Source organism: Oncorhynchus gorbuscha, linkage group LG03 (assembly GCF_021184085.1).
Source record: "Oncorhynchus gorbuscha isolate QuinsamMale2020 ecotype Even-year linkage group LG03, OgorEven_v1.0, whole genome shotgun sequence".
In the NCBI taxonomy this organism is placed as follows: domain Eukaryota; kingdom Metazoa; phylum Chordata; class Actinopteri; order Salmoniformes; family Salmonidae; genus Oncorhynchus; species Oncorhynchus gorbuscha.
In genome coordinates this window covers 27200545-27221509 of record NC_060175.1, presented here as the reverse complement: position 1 = coordinate 27221509, position 20965 = coordinate 27200545, and the positions used below count along the sequence as shown (strand labels likewise).

The window sequence follows — 20965 nt, the reverse complement described above, 5'->3', positions numbered from 1 at the left end:
GAACATTTGTGAGCAGAACTGAAAAAGCATGTGTGAGCAAGGAGGCCTACAAACCTGAGTTACACCAACTCTGGCCAAAATTCACCCAACTTATTGTGGGAAGCTTGTGGAAGGCTACCTGAAATGTTTGACCCAAGTTAAACTATTTAAAGGCAATGCTACCAAATACTAATTGAGTTTATGTAAACTTCTGACCCACTGGGAATGAAAGAAATAAAAGCTGAAATAAATCATTCTTTCTACTATTACTCCGACATTTCACATTCTTAAAACAAAGTGGTGATATTAACTGACCTAAAACAGGGATTTTTTTACTCTGATTAGATGTCAGGAATTGTGAAAAACTGAGTTTAAATGTATTTGGCTAAGGTGTATGTAAACTTCCGACTTCAACTGTAGGTAAGGACATATCGGGTAGATATATAATGTTCAGTCAAACTAATAGTTGACTTCTCCATAATGAAGTATCATATCAATTATATTCCCATCATGAATCAAAGGTTAAAAAAATATCTAGTCAGCACCCAAGGTGTTATAACACCTTTTGACAGGATTGCAGCAGATCTGACATGACTTTTGACATCATTTCTGGATATGTTCCTACTTGCTGCATCAGGTGTGTCAGGAAAGGCCAGGGGCCATATGTATTAAGATTCTCAGACTAGGAGTGCTGATTTAGGATCCGTTTAGCCTTTTAGATCAAAATGAATATGATTACACGAACAGGGGGGACCTGATCCTAGTGCAGCACTCATACGCTGAGACACTTGATACATACATACGGCCAAGATGTCACCTTTCAGTCCATAGTATTCCTATATGTTTTCCAGTAAGAGGTCAGGAGACTCATCCTCAGGTGTTCCTGTCTCCTTCCCTCTCATTAGAATACTTCTAGGATCTACAGTATTTACCCTAACACGCACCTCATTCCTACAGAAACACTTTGTAGCATCAGCATACCATGTCATTTGGTTAGAACCTTCCTAACAATGTTTGAATCTTTACTACAGTTATCTAATTTACCAGCTATCCATGTGAACAAAGTCTCATAACATGTTGCTTCACTTGATATTAATATTAATTGTATTATATTAGGTGCACACTGGGGGTGGTTTCTTTTTCTGACAGCACAGTTGCCTGCCATCTTTGTAAATGACCCCCAGAGACCTACACGGTCTGGCTGTGAACACACTGAAACACAATACTTCCCTTGCCAGCAGACTGCCTTCAATATTTCAAATTGAGTGAAAGATGAATGTCTGGAGTCAGTTTGAGGGCAATGTTAGTAAATAAATGTTATTTAAATAACACCATTACCTCTCTGAAAGATAAACTTGGATTGAGTATACTAAAACAATGAACAAGATTTTTTCATGACCCACACTCCCAAAGCCCAAGGGAGAGGGGCTATCCATGTTTCACAACCAATGACAGTTTATTTCCATAAAGCAATAAACATGTTTAAAGTTAGTCAAACGGACACAATTTGCAATAGCATGCCATGACTTGCATTGTTATGTTTATCTTAAAAGTAGTATCTTCTAAAAGCGTTCAAGATTACATAATTGAACATCATCACTCTGCACATGAGTGAAATGGACCCTAATGAAACCTTATGTGAAGCCCATGTGGATCTAAAGGTTTTCTTGTGCATTTGCGCTTATTTAGTCTTTCAATGGTTAAGGCTTTTCTGTTTTGCAATCGAAGCCTAAGTAGCTGTGACAGCAGACATCCTTTTTCAAGAGATCGGGATGCCATCAAGCTTATGTCCTCAATGGGGAAAGTCTAAGGAAGTATTATACACAGCTGACAAACGTGATGGACAGAACAAAGGTGTCTAGTCAAAGAGCACATAAAGATTAAACCTAAGGAGAGGCAATGTCTAGAATTTGACTGACTAAGGACTAAGAGGGTGAAATCAAGAGGTCATATAGAAGACCTACTGTATATCCAGTCATTGTTTGAATAGTGTTATTGAATAGGCTTGCGAAAAGTGTACAATTATTTCACAAAAGTCTGAATTAAGCACCTGGGACTTTAAACCACTGAAAACCCACAAAGAACATCAGAGGAACTGCACTTTAGAAGTCCTTATAAGAGATTTAAGAATCAACTTGATTGAATATCTGTTTTGGCTTCTGTGCCTCTTGCTTTAAAAGTACTTAGGCCACTTACTGAGTGATTATTTAGAAAGAATAGTATATCAACTGAGCAAAATGTAAGATAATTTGGCATTTGAAGATTTCAAAGTGATATACAGTATTATTCAAAGACAATGTAGACTGCACTTACACATGTGCTATCATGGGCCAAAATAATATTGCATGACATTTGAGCCGCGTTCCTAGATGCTCAACCTTCTGGTCTGTCTACATGTGACAAAAAATGCAAATGCAAAAATGAGGGAACTTGGAGGCACATGTTTAGATAGACGTATCCACAACATTCTTAATCCAAAATAATTCAAACCCGTCTTAGAAAGTCAAAATATTTCAACATAAATGAATTCCTCTCTAAGGATAAATCATAACCCAAAACAGGAACTGAATGGACGCTTAGGGCGAATAACTAACTCCTGAAGAGACACATTATTTCATTGTTATCACCAGAGAATCTTGAGGACTTACCATAAATCCAACCGATTGCTATTGACTGGCAGACGGAGAGCAGAAGGAGATTGTTACCACTGCACACGTAATGGTCAAAAAGTTGTAGAAAATATAAGCCTCCCTGCAACAGAGAACAAACATGATCGTACAGTGTGAAACTATGACTAATCGTGTAATCAGACGATACACTGGTATCATCTGATCACAAAATGTTAATCAAAGGTACATGATATAGGGTATGTGATTCTCTAGAAAATAGTAACCAATAGTATGTATAGTACCATGAGGACTTTAGATGTTAGCCTTTCTCACAGAGTGTGAGAATAAAATATTAATATGCCCCCAGGAAAGCAGCTTAACACGTTTCAACTTCTGGTAAAGGGGTGGGGGGGCCCTATCAGCGGTCTCACTAGACTGGTATACTAAGACAGTGTTGAGACATTGGCAAGTTCAGGACATAACTTTGTTCCAGTGCTTGACAACTATAGACTAGAAAAACACAGCCAGAATGAAGGGAGAAAAAGAATGAAGACGTGTGTAGTGAGACACTCACCTCTGTGACCAGAAGGAGTCCCAGGAAGAAGCAGACAGAGCAGAGACAAAGCAGCAGCAGCTCTCGACGGTACCCCCTTCGAAACACGGTGGGGAACATGTCTGTCACAGAGGTCATCAGGCACTCCAGACTGACAAACTGTGACCAGGAGCAGAGAGGGGCCAAGTCATTCTCTACTCCTACTCTCAAAGTTGCATGAACAACATTAAGCTCCGTCACATGACTAAAACATCATAACAATACAAATAATTTCCCCATCTGTAATAAATAACAATGAAATCAGACACAAAATAATAAAAAATGATCCTACTAATGTAGCCTCATATGGATAATATTTCAAGAATGATTCATCTAACTTCGATGTGGTTGAACCTTTGTTGTCTCACCTGTGTGTCAGCTCCCAGCAAGATGACCATGACGAAGAAACATATGGACCACAACTGAGGTAAAGGCATCATGGCCACGGCACGAGGATAGGCTATGAAAGCCAGGCCAGGACCTGTAGCAATATGGATACATGCACTTTCTCATTCTCATACAAAATAAATAACCATAAACTCTGGAAGTATTGTTAAGTATAGAAGTTAGTGGTAAACTATGGAAGTTAGTGGTGGCCCCAGATCTGTTTGTGTTGTCTTGCCAACTCCTATGGTCATTGTCACGAGGAATTGGCAAGACAGCACAACGTGATCTGGCACCAGGCAAGGAAGTTAGTAGTACTCTTACCAGATGCTGCAACTTCAGATATGGGCAGCCCCTGTTCATATGACATGAAGCCCAACACAGAGAAGATAGCAAACCCAGCAACGAAGCTTGATCCTCCATTCACCAAACACAGCACAAACGTGTCCCTATAAATGAGGTAAAAGGTAAGAAAAGGTAAGATAAGATCAGCTCAGGTCAAATCTCATGGATTGTGCCTAAGGTCTGAGTAAATTTACTATGTACAAGAATTCAAATAACTACATTTGAGATAAGCTAAACCTTCAGACAATTGACAATAAAGAGGAGAAGGCTTTTAAGTCGCCTCTCTGTCTCACTTGTTTGTGAATCAGGATTAGGAACTTCCTGTGATGAGCCAGACCCCCCCTGAGCCTGAGCCATGGACACTCTGATGTATGAAAAGGCCCTTTAAGGGGTCAGTCAGAATCAATGCTAACAGTGTGTGGCTCCCAGATTCTCAGGCCAAGGACGGCATGGCCTATAGAGACTGTGAGACACTTGAAAGCCATTGCCAGCTACAGCACTACAGTTCCTGAAGTGATCCAAATTATAATATAGAATATACTGTATATATCCAATACCCAAAAGTGTAAAATAATTTGATAATGACAGACATAATTCAAACTGTCAGAGTGGAGCTCAAAAACAATACTTGGACATTTCCAGATCCACTACATCCTAGGCTAGTTAACCTCGCAAATGACACAAAAAAAGGTTAAATAAAAATGATAATAAAATAGACAGCCAGCTGGCAGGGATGAAAATATAAGTATTTACTTATAGCAATCATTGTTATAATGATTGTAGCTGCCCAGTGCAGTCAGACTCCCTTGACAGATACCAAAGGAGAAAAGCACCTGTGCTCCAGCATCCATCCATACCTGCAATGGCACACATACAGTATACATCACTTTGAAGCCTTTTTAAAGGTCGAACATGAGCTGAAAAACATTGAGTAATAAAAACACAGACAATGCATTGTATTTCCTTATCTTCGATGATTTTCTTGATCTACTGTTTTAGCTGCTGCTCTCCAAACATACCTGTGGTGCTACAACAACCACATTGTAATCACCTATTTGTTACGGAATTATGCTATTTGGCACACATGTTAAGGGGCATGACAGCTCATTATTTACCTGTGGGTCGACCAGTCTTGCAGGGTCCGGGTAGAGGTAGAACTTGATCCCATCAATAGCTCCAGGTAACGTGAGTCCCCGAGCCAATAGAACGATCAACATCAGATAGGGAAAGGTAGCTGTGAAATACACCACCTATCAAGAGGAGAGATATTATCTGACAATAAATAACCAAACATATTCACCATGACAGACATTTTAGTCCTTTCAGAAGATGTTTGTATCAAGGGAAAATAACAGTGTACGTATATAACAAGGGGCTTAACGTCAGCCTCAGAAAGAGCTAAATGTATGTTAATAAAGCTAAAGAAGTGCAATAGTGACAATATTACACTGAGTGTACAAAACTTTAGCAACACCTGCTCTTTCCATGACATAGACTGACCAGGTGAATCCAGGTGAAATTTATGATCCATTATTGATGTCACTTGTTAAATCCACTTCAGTCAGTGTAGATGAAGGGCAGGAGACAGGTTAAATAAGTATTTTTAAGCCTTGAGACATTGTTTGTGTATGTGTGCCATTCATAGGGTGAATTAGCAACCAAAAAGTGCCATCGAACGGGGTATAGTAGTAGGTGCCAGGTGCACCGGTTTGAGTGTGTCAAAATCTCACGATACATGGCCCCATTCATTCTTTCCTTTACCCGGATCAGTCGTCCTTCGGTCCACAGGTAGTATAATTTTTCATTACATTTCATTACATTTCATTATAGTACAACGGTTTGATTTGTCTAATCTTAGCAATTTCTTCTTAGCTAGCTACATAGCCGTCTTTGTATCAAAGATAATTGCGTAATTATCGTATTTCGTCGTCCTAACGTAGTCTACACTCCTATCTGCCCAGCAGCTAGCCAGCTAGCAAACGTCCACCGTCTACCGAATAGCAGCACTGTAGAAACTATTACACTCAACTGAATGACTTGATTAGTGTAGAGTTAGCTAGCTACATAGTTGTCTTTGCTGTCTTCGTATCCAAGATAATTGTGTAGTTTAGAGTGTGTAGTCTTAGAGTGATTATCTTAATTTACCGAGGTTAGCTAGCCAGCTATTTGTCGTCCTTAACGTAGGAGACACTGCTAGCTAGCCAACGGCTAGCCAACGTCTACCGAATAGAACTCAACAACCCGGTCGTATTCCGCTTCGCTCCACAGGTAGTATCACATTTTCATTTCATTTCATTACAGTACAATGGTTTGATTTGTTAGCCTACATAGCCGTCTTTGTATCAAAGATAATTGTGTAGTCTAGAGCGATTTTCTAGGTTAGCTAGCCAGCTATTGTCGTTATTTTAACGCAACGTAACGTAATCAACACTGCTAGCTAGCCAGCTAGCCCCCGAATAGCAGCACTGTAGAAACTATTACACTCAACGGAACGACTTGATTAGTGTAGTGTCAACAACGCAGCCACTGCCAGCTAGCCTACAAAGTCAACAACGCAGCCACTGCCAGCTAGCCTACTTCAGCAGTACTGTATCATTTTAATCATTTTAGTCAATAAGATTCTTGCTACGTAAGTTTAACTTTCTGAACATTCGAGACGTGTAGTCCACTTGTCATTCTAATCTCCTTTGCATTAGTGTAGCCTCTTCTGTAGCCTGTCAACTATGTGTCTGTCTATCCCTGTTCTCTCTTCTCTGCACAGACCATACAAACGCTCCACACCGCGTGGCCGCGGCCACCCTAATCTGGTGGTCCCAGCGCGCACGACCCACGTGGAGTTCCAGGTCTCCGGGAGCCTCTGGAACTGCCGATCTGCGGCCAACAAGGCAGAGTTCATCTCAGCCTATGCCTCCCTCCAGTCCCTCGACTTCTTGGCACTGACGGAAACATGGATCACCACAGACAACACTGCTACCCCTACTGCTCTCTCTTCGTCCGCCAACGTGTTCTCGCACACCCCGAGAGCTTCTGGTCAGCGGGGTGGTGGCACCGGGATCCTCATCTCTCCCAAGTGGTCATTCTCTCTTTCTCCCCTTACCCATCTGTCTATCGCCTCCTTTGAATTCCATGCTGTCACAGTTACCAGCCCTTTCAAGCTTAACATCCTTATCATTTATCGCCCTCCAGGTTCCCTCGGAGAGTTCATCAATGAGCTTGATGCCTTGATAAGCTCCTTTCCTGAGGACGGCTCACCTCTCACAGTTCTGGGCGACTTTAACCTCCCCACGTCTACCTTTGACTCATTCCTCTCTGCCTCCTTCTTTCCACTCCTCTCCTCTTTTGACCTCACCCTCTCACTTTCTCCCCCTACTCACAAGGCAGGCAATACGCTCGACCTCATCTTTACTAGATGCTGTTCTTCCACTAACCTCATTGCAACTCCCCTCCAAGTCTCCGACCACTACCTTGTATCCTTTTCCCTCTCGCTCTCATCCAACACTTCCCACACTGCCCCTACTCGGATGGTATCGCGCCGTCCCAATCTCCGCTCTCTCTCCCCCGCTACTCTCTCCTCTTCCATCCTATCATCTCTTCCCTCTGCTCAAACCTTCTCCAACCTATCTCCTGATTCTGCCTCCTCAACCCTCCTCTCCTCCCTTTCTGCATCCTTTGACTCTCTATGTCCCCTATCCTCCAGGACGGCTCGGTCCTCCCCTCCCGCTCCGTGGCTCGACGACTCATTGCGAGCTCACAGAACAGGGCTCCGGGCAGCCGAGCGGAAATGGAGGAAAACTCGCCTCCCTGCGGACCTGGCATCCTTTCACTCCCTCCTCTCTACATTTTCCTCCTCTGTCTCTGCTGCTAAAGCCACTTTCTACCACTCTAAATTCCAAGCATCTGCCTCTAACCCTAGGAAGCTCTTTGCCACCTTCTCCTCCCTCCTGAATCCTCCTCCCCTCCCCCCTCCTCCCTCTCTGCAGATGACTTCGTCAACCATTTTGAAAAGAAGGTCGACGACATCCGATCCTCGTTTGCTAAGTCAAACGACACCGCTGGTTCTGCTCACACTGCCCTACCCTGTGTTCTGACCTCTTTCTCCCCTCTCTCTCCAGATGAAATCTCGCGTCTTGTGACGGCCGGCCGCCCAACAACCTGCCCGCTTGACCCTATGCCCTCCTCTCTTCTCCAGACCATTTCCGGAGACCTTCTCCCTTATCTCACCTCGCTCATCAACTCATCCCTGACCGCTGGCTACGTCCCTTCCATCTTCAAGAGAGCGAGAGTTGCACCCCTTCTGAAAAAAACCTACACTCGATCCCTCCGATGTCAACAACTACAGACCAGTATCCCTTCTTTCTTTTCTCTCCAAAACTCTTGAACGTGCCGTCCTTGGCCAGCTCTCCCGCTATCTCTCTCAGAATGACCTTCTTGATCCAAATCAGTCAGGTTTCAAGACTAGTCATTCAACTGAGACTGCTCTTCTCTGTATCACGGAGGCGCTCCGCACTGCTAAAGCTAACTCTCTCTCCTCTGCTCTCATCCTTCTAGACCTATCGGCTGCCTTCGATACTGTGAACCATCAGATCCTCCTCTCCACCCTCTCCGAGTTGGGCATCTCCGGCGCGGCCCACGCTTGGATTGCGTCCTACCTGACAGGTCGCTCCTACCAGGTGGCGTGGTGAGAATCTGTCTCCTCACCACGCGCTCTCACCACTGGTGTCCCCCGGGGCTCTGTTCTAGGCCCTCTCCTATTCTCGCTATACACCAAGTCACTTGGCTCTGTCATAACCTCACATGGTCTCTCCTATCATTGCTATGCAGACGACACACAATTAATCTTCTCCTTTCCCCCTTCTGATGACCAGGTGGCGAATCGCATCTCTGCATGTCTGGCAGACATATCAGTGTGGATGACGGATCACCACCTCAAGCTGAACCTCGGCAAGACGGAGCTGCTCTTCCTCCCGGGGAAGGACTGCCCGTTCCATGATCTCGCCATCACGGTTGACAACTCCATTGTGTCCTCCTCCCAGAGCGCTAAGAACCTTGGCGTGATACTGGACAACACCCTGTCGTTCTCAACTAACATCAAGGCGGTGGCCCGTTCCTGTAGGTTCATGCTCTACAACATCCGCAGAGTACGACCCTGCCTCACACAGGAAGCGGCGCAGGTCCTAATCCAGGCACTTGTCATCTCCCGTCTGGATTACTGCAACTCGCTGTTGGCTGGGCTCCCTGCCTGTGCCATTAAACCCCTACAACTCATCCAGAACGCCGCAGCCCGTCTGGTGTTCAACCTTCCCAAGTACTCTCACGTCACCCTGCTCCTCCGCTCTCTCCACTGGCTTCCAGTTGAAGCTCGCATCCGCTACAAGACCATGGTGCTTGCCTACGGAGCTGTGAGGGGAACGGCACCTCAGTACCTCCAGGCTCTGATCAGGCCCTACACCCAAACAAGGGCACTGCGTTCATCCACCTCTGGCCTGCTCGCCTCCCTACCACTGAGGAAGTACAGTTCCCGCTCAGCCCAGTCAAAACTGTTCGCTGCTCTGGCCCCCCAATAGTGGAACAAACTCCCTCACGACGCCAGGACAGCGGAGTCAATCACCACCTTCCGGAGACACCTGAAACCCCACCTCTTTAAGGAATACCTAGGATATGATAAAGTAATCCTTCTCACCCCCCCCCCCCTTAAAAGATTTAGATGCACTATTGTAAAGTGGCTGTTCCACTGGATGTCATAAGGTGAATGCACCAATTTGTAAGTCGCTCTGGATAAGAGCGTCTGCTAAATGACTTAAATGTAATGTAAATGTAACTGCAACGCTGCAAGGTTGTTCATGCTCAACAGTTTTCCGTGTGTATCAAGAATGGTCCACCACCCAAAGGACACCCAGCCAACTTGACACAACTGTGGGAAGCATTGAAGTCATGGGCCAGCATCCCTGTGAAACGCTTTCGACACCTTGTAGAGTCCATGCCTGACGAATTGAGGCTGTTCTGAGTGCAAAGGGGGGTGCAACTTTATATTAGGAAGATGTCCCTAATGTTTTGTACACTCAGTGTATAAGCAATAAATTATTCTAAATGTGACACATTTCTAGTTGGAACACTTTGTAAAAAACCACAACATATGGTTCCCTTTGGGAAAATATATCAATGTCCCTGGTGAATTGGCACATAAAGCAAAAATTCAGGTCAGAATGCAACAGTGCTGGGATGTTTGCAGGTATAGGAGAAGCTTAAGAAAGCGTTTGCACAAACTCCAGGTAAGTAGGTTGAATAATTTAAAACCACTTACTTAAACTTATGGGGCAATCTGCAGCTGTTTCATCCATTTTTGGACTTCTGAATTACTTACAGTTGAAGTCGGAAGTTTACATACACCTTAGCCAAATACATTTAAACTCAGTTTCACAATTCCTGACATTTAATCAGAGTAAACATTTCTTGTCTTAGGTCAGTTAGGATCTCCACTTTATTTTAAGAATGTGAAATGTCAGAATAATAGTAGAGAGAATGATTTATTTAAGCTTTTATTGATTTCATCACATTCCCAGTGGGTAGCCTTCCACAAGCTTCCTACAATTAAGTTGGGTGAATTTTGGCCCATTCCTCCTGACAGAGCTGGTGTAACTGAGTCAGGTATGTAGGCGGTCCTTGCTCGCACACACTTTTTCAGTTCTGCCCACACATTTTCCATGGTATTGAGTTCAGTGCTTTGTGATGGCCACTCCAATACCTTGACTTTGTTGTCCTTAAGTCATTTTGCCACAACTTTGGAATTATGCTTGGGGTCATTGTCCATTTGGAAGACCCATTTGTGACCAAGCTTTAACTTCCTGACTGATGTCTTGAGATGTTGCTTCAATATATCCACATCATTTTCCTACCTCATGATGCCATCTATTTTGTGAAGTGCACCAGTCCCTCCTGCAGCAAAGCACCCCCACAACATGATGCTGCCACCTTCAGCTTGCAAGCCTCCCCCTTTCTCCTCCAAACATAACGATGGTCATTAAGGCCAAACAGTTATATTTTGTTTCATCAGACCATTTCTCCAAAAAGCACAATCTTTGTCCCCATGTACAGTTGCAAACTGTAGTCTGGCTTTTTTATACGTAGAATGTATGCACACATGAAACTGATAGTCTGCTAAATGGCATATATTATTATTATTATTATATTATTATGGCGGTTTTGGAGCAGTGGCTTCTTCCTTACTGAGCGGCTTTTCAGATTATGTCGATATAGGACTTGTTTTACTGTGGAAATAGATACTTTTGTACCTGTTTCCTCCAGCATCTTCACAAGGTCCTTTGCTGTTGTTCTGGGATTGATTTGCACTTTTCGCACCAAAGTACGTTCATCTCTGCGAGACAGAACGCGTCTCCTTCCTGAGCGGTATAATGGCTGCGTGGTCCCATGGTGTTTATACTTGTGTACTATTGTTGGTACAGATGCACAAGGTACCATAAGACATTTGGAAATTGCTCCCAAGGATGAACCAGACTTGTGGAGGTCTACAATTGTTTTCTGAAGTCTTGGCTGATTTCTTTTGATTTCCCCATGAAGTCAAGCAAAGAGGCACTGAGTTTGAAGGTAGGCCTTGAAATACATCCACAGGTACACTTAGATTGTATACAGGTGGACTTTATTTAAATAATTATGAGAAGGTAATTGGTTGCACCAGATCTTATTTAGGGGCTTCATAGCAAAGGGGGTGAATACATATGCACGCCCCACTTTTCCGTTTTAAAATCTTTTGAATTTTTTTAAACAAGTAATTATTTTCATTTCACTTCACCAATTTGGACTATTTTGTGTATGTCCATTACATGAAATCCAAATAAAAATCCATTTCAATTACAGGTTGTAATGCAACACAATAGGAAAGACCTCAAGGGGGATTCATACTTTTGCAAGGCACTGTTGGCCTACTGTACCTTCCCAGTAGACTTCACTCCTTTCCAGACACAGAAGTAGCAGAGGATCCAGGCCAGCAGTAGACACAGAGCCAGCTCCCACCGCAGTCTACCAATCTGTTCTATCCCTGTTGAGATGCTCAACACCCTGCGCCTGGAAACAGCACAGACACATGTGATTCTTAATCTCACTGAGTTCACATAAACTTAATAAAAATACTACGTATCAAAAATGTAACCCTGACTAATGTATATTTTGCTGCCTTCAAAAGGTTGTAATTGTGTTGGTATAGGCCCGGCCTAGACCAATTTCTGTCTTGTTGTGGATTAATAAAGTGTTCTAAGGATGAATTAAATCATTTGGATATGGAGCTAACTATCTCTCCAAAGTGGTCTGAACCAAACACTAATCCCTGAGAACAGACGTCACAAACAGGGTTGGGTTGGAAACACTGCCTTCCCTTAACACTATTTTACAGACAGACATCTTGAGATGTTTTAGATATCATATTGAAAAGACAGAATAATGAAGAAACTGCAGTTGTGCAATTCCTAAAAATGTTCTGCCAGACACTAACTGTATGATAACTTCTGTACTTTTCAAGACTCATCTTCAATCAGCAGCTGCAGAAACTCCCAAAGTCAATACAGCTGTAAGGATGAAGTCCTATTGATTTGCCCTGATAAAGTATTATTTTGAACAAATACAAAACAGTATTTTAAACTGCTATGAGACTTCTGTGCTTTTAGGTTTAATTAGTTTAAAAGGATGTGTGTTGACATGATAGTTGGCAACAAGAGAGAAATAGCAACCATATAAATCTATGGTGTATACACAGACCTTTGTTGAGATATTTCATTAAAGATTACATGGAAAACACATAATAATAACTTGTGAATTACTTGATCATGAGAAAAAGTGATTATGAAAACATTGGCACATGACTACACTTGATTATTATAAGAATCACAGTAGAGTGTACAGTAGCTATAATAATCCATGTGGAGAGAGTAGTGTAGAAATAAAATCACTTAGAATATTACAATAAGTACTGTACATGACACTTACTCCCAGAACTCTGTCGCAGGTGAAGTTGCATTCACAGGGACTGTCCAGTTAGCTGACAGATTCCTCTTGTCAAATTCTACACAAGATTCTATGGGAGAAATACTTTTCATTAAAAATAAGACGAGTTTAATAGTTCAAGTAATATGTGTATACAGAATGTTTATTGTTCTTGCAAAGGCTGGAGATTATAATTTTGTTTTGTCAATAGACACCCCATTGTTTTAACCCAGGCATACAAAACATAATATAGACTGGAAATGAAAACCTAAGTTTAGATATTGAGGCAAAACAATGTCTAATGCAGAGACAGCATGAGCAGCTCAGTGGGAGCTCAAACTAGGCTTCAAAATACATCAGAACATATTGCGCCCTTTGAGAACTTGGAGAAACATTTAAGATTACAGTGGTAGTCTATATTATCACACACGTCCTGTAATGCGATCTAGCGGACTCAGTGGATCAGGGTAACATCATAAACAACAAACTTCCTCCCCTACCCTTTTGTATCTGATACTTACTCCTTACAAGTGAAGTGGTAAAACAAGCTAATAGTGACACTAACCTAATAAAATCAAAACAAGCCCCACTTGGTCTGTACTGGAACTAGATAGTGTTACGTGAAGTGGAAGTGGGAAATCCAAGACTCAGAAAAGGAGACTGGGATGAAGTAACCAAGGTATTTATTGACAGGGGAGATGGAGTGCAGGTCAGGGGAAGCTCAGGCGGGTTTCTGGAAACCAGGTGCGGAGGCTGAGGCAGGAGCGAGGGGGGTTGAGACAGGGTAAGCAGGTCCGGAGGGGAATCCAAGGGAGTAGTAGAGTGGGGAATCTAGGACAGATTAGATGTGGGACTGGAGACAGGGACCAGAGTCAAAGCGGGAAGAACTATACATAGACATAGACTAGACATAGACTGACTGAGCAGAGGATTACGATCTGGCAGCATGGAAGTGGCAGGGCTGAGTTTTTGTAGAGGTCTTGATTATGGAACAGGTTGCAGCTGGTGGGGATCTGCTCTGACTCCAGCACACCTGTCTCCGCCCACACAATCACACACACAGAGCGAGGGAGAGAGTACTGGTGGCGGCAGGTCAAGGAGACACAGGATGAGTGGTAGAGGGTATTGCAGGAGCAGATGTGACAGTACCAGCCCCTCTAAGACTGGAGCAGACAGGTTTAATCAGGGATGCATGGAAGGTAGGATGGACCTGCTGTATTCAACTCTCTAGAGACAGCAGGAGCGGTAGAGATACTCTGAATGATCGGCTATGAAAAGCCAACTGACATTTACTCCTGAGGTGCTGACCTGTTGCACCCTCGATAACCACTGTGATTATTGTTATTTGACCCTGCTGGTCATCTAGGAACATTTGAACATCTTGGCCATGTTCTGTTATAATCTCAACCCGACACAGTCAGAAGAGGACTGGCCACCCCTCATAGCCTGGTTCCTCTCTAGGTTTCTTCCTGGCATGTCTAAGGAGTTTTTCCTAGCCACTGTGCTTTTACAGCTGCATTACTTACTGTTTGGGGTTTTAGGCTGGGTTTCTGTACAGCACTTTGTCACCAAAAATACTAAAACTTTTACAGATGCACAATCGAGAGCATCCTGTCAGGCTGTATCACCGCCTGGTACGGCAACTGCTCCGCCCACAACCGTAAGGCTCTCCAGAGGGTAGTGAGGTCTGCACAACACATCACCGGGGGCAAACTACCTGCCCTCCAGGACACCTACACCACCCGATGTCACAGGAAGGCCATAAAGATCATCAAGGACAACAACCACCCGAGCCACTGCCTGCTCACCCCGCTATCATCCAGAAGGCGAGGTCAGTACAGGTGCATCAAAGCAGGGACCGAGAGACTGAAAAACAGCTTCTATCTCAAGGCCATCAGACTGTTAAACAGCCACCACTAACATTGAGTAGCTGCTGCCAACATACTGACTCAACTCCAGCCACTTTAAAATAATGTAAAAATGTATCACTAGCCACTTTAAATAATCTCACTTAATATAATGTTTACATACCCTACATTACTCATCTCATATGTATATACTGTACTCTAAACCATCTACTGCATCTTGCCATCTTTATGTAATACATGTATCACTAGCCACTTTAAACAATGCCACTTCTATGTTTACAAACCCTACATTACTCAACTCATATGTATATACTGTACTCTATACCATCTACTGCATCTTGCATATGCCGTTCTGTACCATCACTCATTCATATATTTTTATGTACATATTCTTCATCCCTTTACACTTGTGTGTATAAGGTAGTTGTTGTGGAATTGTTAGGTTAGATTACTCATTGGTTATTACTGCATTGTCAGAACTGGAAGCACAAGCATTTCGCTACACTCGCATTATCATCTGCTAACCATGTGTATGTGACAAATAAAATTTGATATGATTTGAAGGTGCTTCAACAAAGTACTGAGTAAAGGGTCTGAATACTATGTAAATGGGATATTCCTGTGTTTTATTTGTAATACATTTGCAAAAATGTATAAAAACCTGTTTTTGCTTTGTCATTATGGGGTATTGTGTGTAGATTGAAAAAGACTATTTAATCCATTTTAGAATAAGGCTGTAAGGTAACAAAATGTGGAAAAAGTCAAGGGGTCTGAACACTTGAGTGAGGACCTAAGTGTGTAGGAAAGGGCCTACAGGAAAGGGTAGAAATGTATGTCTTCATTGAGTTCTGGATATGTGAAGCTTTTGAGGGTATGGATCCAGTATGAAGTAGTTGTCAATGAATAAACAGGCTGTCATTCACCCCAACTAATTCAGGTTGAGTTGAATACCAATGTAGCTATTTTTATGTTTTACTGGAGTTTACATTTGAAGGTCTGGTACCAGCAAAACCGCTTCAATGTGAAGGCCTATAGATCCTGTGTGGCTCAGTTGGTAGAGCGTGGTGCTTGAATGGCAACGTTGTGGGTTCGATTCCTACGGGGGAACCAGTATGAAAAAATAGGAACTCACTACTGCAAATCGCTCTGGAAAGGATTGTCTGCTAAATGACCCCAAAAATACCTGTTCCTCTACTAGTGCGCCACACATAAACTACATTTACATTTAAGTCATTTAGCAGACGCTCTTATCCAGAGCGACTTACAAATTGGTGCATTCACCTTATGACATCCAGTGGAACAGTCACTTTACAATAGTGCATCTAAATCTTAAAGGGGGGGGGGGGGGGGGGTGAGAGGGATTACTTATCCTATCCTAGGTATTCCTTAAAGAGGTGGGGTTTCAGGTGTCTCCGGAAGGTGGTGATTGACTCCGCTGTCCTGGCGTCGTGAGGGAGTTTGTTCCACCATTGGGGGGGCCAGAGCAGCGAACAGTTTTGACTGGGCTGAGCGGGAGCTGTACTTCCTCAGTGGTAGGGAGGCGAGCAGGCCAGAGGTGGATGAACGCAGTGCCCTTGTTTGGGTGTAGGGCCTGATCAGAGCCTGGAGGTACTGAGGTGCCGTTCCCCTCACAGCTCCGTAGGCAAGCACCATGGTCTTGTAGCGGATGCGAGCTTCAACTGGAAGCCAGTGGAGAGAACGGAGGAGCGGGGTGACCTAAGTCCACCTTTCTACCCATTAATACAAACTACATTGAACACCTTCACTAAAAGGTGTCTTATGAGGTAGAAAATTTAATGAACAGAAGACACGCCAGCACAACTTGAACCCCCACAAAAAATCTGAAGAGCTCAAAGGGCTATCGGCAAATGATGATGTCGTCATAAAAAGTGCAGACAAGGTAGATGTGGTGTGCATGGGACAAATACATAGAAGAGGCTATGCACCAACTAAAGAACACTGAGTACTATTCTATGCCACCATCAAATCTACTGGAGAACATGAAAAGGGAACTCACTGGGCTATTAACTGTGGCCAAAAATGAAAGTTGGATTTCCAAAAGAGAACATGACTACTTACTGTGCCCCCATCCAATGTTTTCCAAACATTTATTAATTCAAATCCACAAGGCATACCATTATCAGTGGATAGTGACTCTATAACAGAATCAACATCCAAATGTGCGGATTTCTTAATAAAAACCCTTTGTTGCAGGATTACCTTCCTACATCCATGACAGTCTTTATGCAGCAACATAGTCCATGATGAAGGCATTTAGGCTTTATAATGAGTCAAGACCTGGTGACCTGATGCCCCCTAGTGACTTTATTGTGCAACTCACTGTGGACCCTAAATAACAATGTCTTCCTGTTCCAGGACCAACTGTAAAGACAGGATAAGGGGATAGCTTTGGGAGCTTGCTTCGTACTAAATAATGATAACTTGTTTTTAGGACTATGGGAGGACTGGCTTATATACTTTGCCACCAATACCTTTCAAGACAAGATTGTCTGGTGGGGCCGGTACATTGATGAAGTGATTCTGTCTTCTCTGACTCTGAACAGAAACTGTTGGATTTCCATGCATAAAATAACTGAACCAATGAAAACCTGAAGCTGAGCTTGGAGTGTGATCAAACCAAGATCAACTTTCTTGACTGAAAAATCGCAAAGGACGACCAAAGCAACTTACACACTTCTATCTACAGAAAAAGCATGGATCGGAACACCATACTGCATGAAGACAGTTTCCACCCCCTGTGGCTTTTCAACAACATTCCATTTGGACAATTTCAGCGACTTAGACGCGTACAGTATGTGACATGCAGCAACGCTTTAAGCAGAGAGGGTACCAGCCTCAGGTGCTTACACAAGCTCATAACAGAGCCCTGTCACTTGATAGAAATTAGCTGCTTTGTCACAAATGTAAACGAGAACAGGCTCAAAAGCCCTATATTGTTACACGTTACAGTATGGAAGCAGTCCAAATCAGACAAATCATCAAAAGTAATTGAGACATCATCCGTAGTGACCCCACATTATGTGAAATGTTAACTGAACCTCCTGGGCTCAGTTTCAGACTAGCCCCCACAATAAATTACAAACTAGTAAGGAGCTACCTACGTACTGGATGCACACCTTCAAAGGCCTCACCTATCCAGGATTTCCTTGTCACAGACTGACCAGGTGAATCCAGGTGAAAGCTATGATCCCTTATTGATGCCACTGGTTAAACCCACTTTAATCATTTTAGATGAAGAAAAGGAGACAGGTTAAAGAAGGATTTGAGACATGGATTGTGTGTGTGTGCCATTCAGAAGGTGAATGGGCAAGACAAAATATTTATTAGCCTTTGACCGGGGTATGGTAGTAGTTTTCAGGTGCAACGGTTTGAGTGTGTCAAGAACTGCAACGTTGCTAGGTTTTTCATGCTCAACAGTTCCCTGTGTATATCAAGAATGGTCCACCACCAAAAGAACATCCATCCATGGGCCAGCATCACTGTGGAATGCTTTCGACACCATGCCCCAACGCAATATTAGGATGGTATTCCTCCCCTTTTTTTCTCTGTGTTACTGACTCGTTAATTGTTTACTCCATGTGTAACTGTGTTGTCTGTTCACACTGCTATGCTTTATCTTGGCCAGGTCACAGTTGCAAATGAGAACCTGTTCTCAACTAGCCTACCTGGTTAAATAAAGGTGAAAAAAAAAAAATATATATATATATATATATTTAGTACACTCAGTGTAGATTTCTCCCCTTTTCTGTAGGCCTTTTTATTTTACCTTTATGGTATTGCTCTCTGATTCAGAGGAGTTGCGGAAGACACATTTCAGTTGCACAACTGACTAGATATCCCCCTTTGCCTTTATTAACTGTTATGAAATACACTACATGACCAAAAGCATGTGGACACCTACTCGTCAAACATCTCATTCCAAAATCATCGGCAATAATATGGAGTTGGTCGCTCCTTTGCTAGGGAAGGCTGGGAAGGCTTTCCACTAGATGTTGGAACATTGCTGCGGAAATCGACTCTGCCACACAAGCATGCTTTTGCGGCACAGTCGATAGCACGCCGGACCTCAGGCTCGAAGGTCGAGGGTTCGAGACATGCTCCCTGCTGTTTCATACACATTTTTGATAAGAGTATTATTAAAATGATACTATTATCAAAAGTTTGTATCTTTAATTTACAGTATTGCGCGAGGACGCACTCTTTGAAAGGAGGGAGTAGTGTAACGACCCTGGGTTTATACTGTTTTAACCATGTTATGAGGCTATACAGTATTTGTTTACATTTACAATGTTTACAAACATTGGAGTAAAATAAGCTTATATTTTTGGTTCTCATGGAGTGTGACAGTTTAACTAAACTAAAAACAAAAAGCAAAAAACTTTATTATTATTATTTATTATTATTATTAAAAAAAGGACTGACCATCCATGTGATGAAAATGACAGTCTATACAGTGTTGTTTACAAGGAGTAAAACAAGCTTATATTTGGGGTTCTATTAGAAAGAAAATTTTAATCTCGTGATGGATATATAAGTTATATTCTTCAAGAATCAATGAGTATTTATTATACATTTAAAAGTGTATTTTTCATCTTGAGAAGGTAGAGGAATTTAGCGAAATAAGGTACAGTAGCTTTATTCACATCAGGGGAATATTGTTAAACAAGGTAGCTATAATCACAACAGGGAAATTTAACAAAACAAGGTAGCTTTATTCACATCAGGGGAATTTAGCAAAACAAGGTAGCTTTATTCACATCAAGGGAATTTATCTGATTACGGAGCAACTCTACACGATTCAAGGTTGCTGCGTTCACGTCAGGGGAACATAGCAGGTGTGAAACTTAAGTGCACCTCCCTATAATTCAAGGTTGCTGCGTTCACGTCAGGGGAACATAGCAGGTGTGAAACTTAAGTGCACCTCCCTATAATTCAAGGTTTCTGCGTTCACGTCAGGGGAACATAGCAGGGGTGAAACTTAAGTGCACCTCCCTATAATTCAAGGTTGCTGCGTTCACGTCAGGGGAACATAGCAGGGGTGAAACTTAAGTACACCTCCCTATAATTCAAGGTTGCTGCGTTCACGTCAGGGGAACATAGCAGGGGTGAAACTTAAGTGCACCTCCCTATAATTCAAGGTTGCTGCGTTCACGTCAGGGGAACATAGCAGGTGTGAAACTTAAGTGCACCTCCCTATAATCCAAGGTTGCTGCGTTCACGTCAGGGGAACATAGCAGGTGTGAAACTTAAGTGCACCTCCCTATAATTCAAGGTTGCTGCGTTCACGTCAGGGGAACATAGCAGGTGTGAAACTTAAGTGCACCTCCCTATAATTCAAGGATGCTGCGTTCACGTCAGGGGAACATAGCAGGGGTGAAACTTAAGTGCACCTCCCTATAATTCAAGGTTGCTGCGTTCACGTCAGGGGAACATAGCAGGTGTGAAACTTAAGTGCACCTCCCTATAATTCAAGGTTTCTGCGTTCACGTCAGGGGAACATAGCAGGGGTGAAACTTAAGTGCACCTCCCTATAATTCAAGGTTGCTGCGTTCACGTCAGGGGAACATAGCAGGGGTGAAACTTAAGTACACCTCCCTATAATTCAAGGTTGCTGCGTTCACATCAGGGGAACATAGCAGGGGTGAAACTTAAGTGCACCTCCCTATAATTCAAGGTTGCTGCGTTCACGTCAGGGGAACATAGCAGGTGTGAAACTTAAGTGCACCTCCCTATAATCCAAGGTTGCTGCGTTCACGTCAGGGGAACATAGCAGGTGTGAAACTTAAGTGCACCTCCCTATAATTCAAGGTTGCTGCGTTCACGTCAGGGGAACATAGCAGGTGTGAAACTTAAGTGCACCTCCCTATAATTCAAGGATGCTGCGTTCACGTCAGGGGAACATAGCAGGGGTGAAACTTAAGTGCACCTCCCTATAATTCAAGGTTGCTGCGTTCACGTCAGGGGAACATAGCAGGGGTGAAACTTAAGTGCACCTCCCTATAATTCAAGGTTGCTGCGTTCACGTCAGGGGAACATAGCAGGGGTGAAACTTAAGTGCACCTCCCTATAATTCAAGGTTGCTGCGTTCACGTCAGTGGAACATAGCAGGGGTGAAACTTAAGTGCACCTCCCTATAATTCAAGGTTGCTGCGTTCATGTCAGGGGAACATAGCAGG

General features: G+C 43.1%; 1 protein-coding gene across 3 annotated transcripts in view; it reads right to left on the bottom strand.

Moving 5' to 3' along the window:
* LOC124029948 (sodium- and chloride-dependent GABA transporter 2-like) overlaps positions 1 to 20965 on the bottom strand; it is a 41935-nt gene that overhangs the window by 8581 nt on the left and 12389 nt on the right. For all 3 annotated transcript variants that reach the window (XM_046341489.1, XM_046341487.1, XM_046341495.1), the window contains 8 exons: positions 12904 to 12991; positions 11856 to 11988; positions 5025 to 5159; positions 4663 to 4766; positions 3889 to 4013; positions 3549 to 3661; positions 3163 to 3300; positions 2628 to 2730 (listed from right to left, as the gene is read on the bottom strand). In XM_046341489.1, coding sequence (XP_046197445.1) covers positions 2628 to 2730; positions 3163 to 3300; positions 3549 to 3661; positions 3889 to 4013; positions 4663 to 4766; positions 5025 to 5159; positions 11856 to 11988; positions 12904 to 12991 — 939 coding nt within the window. The remainder of the gene's footprint in view (positions 1 to 2627; positions 2731 to 3162; positions 3301 to 3548; positions 3662 to 3888; positions 4014 to 4662; positions 4767 to 5024; positions 5160 to 11855; positions 11989 to 12903; positions 12992 to 20965) is intronic.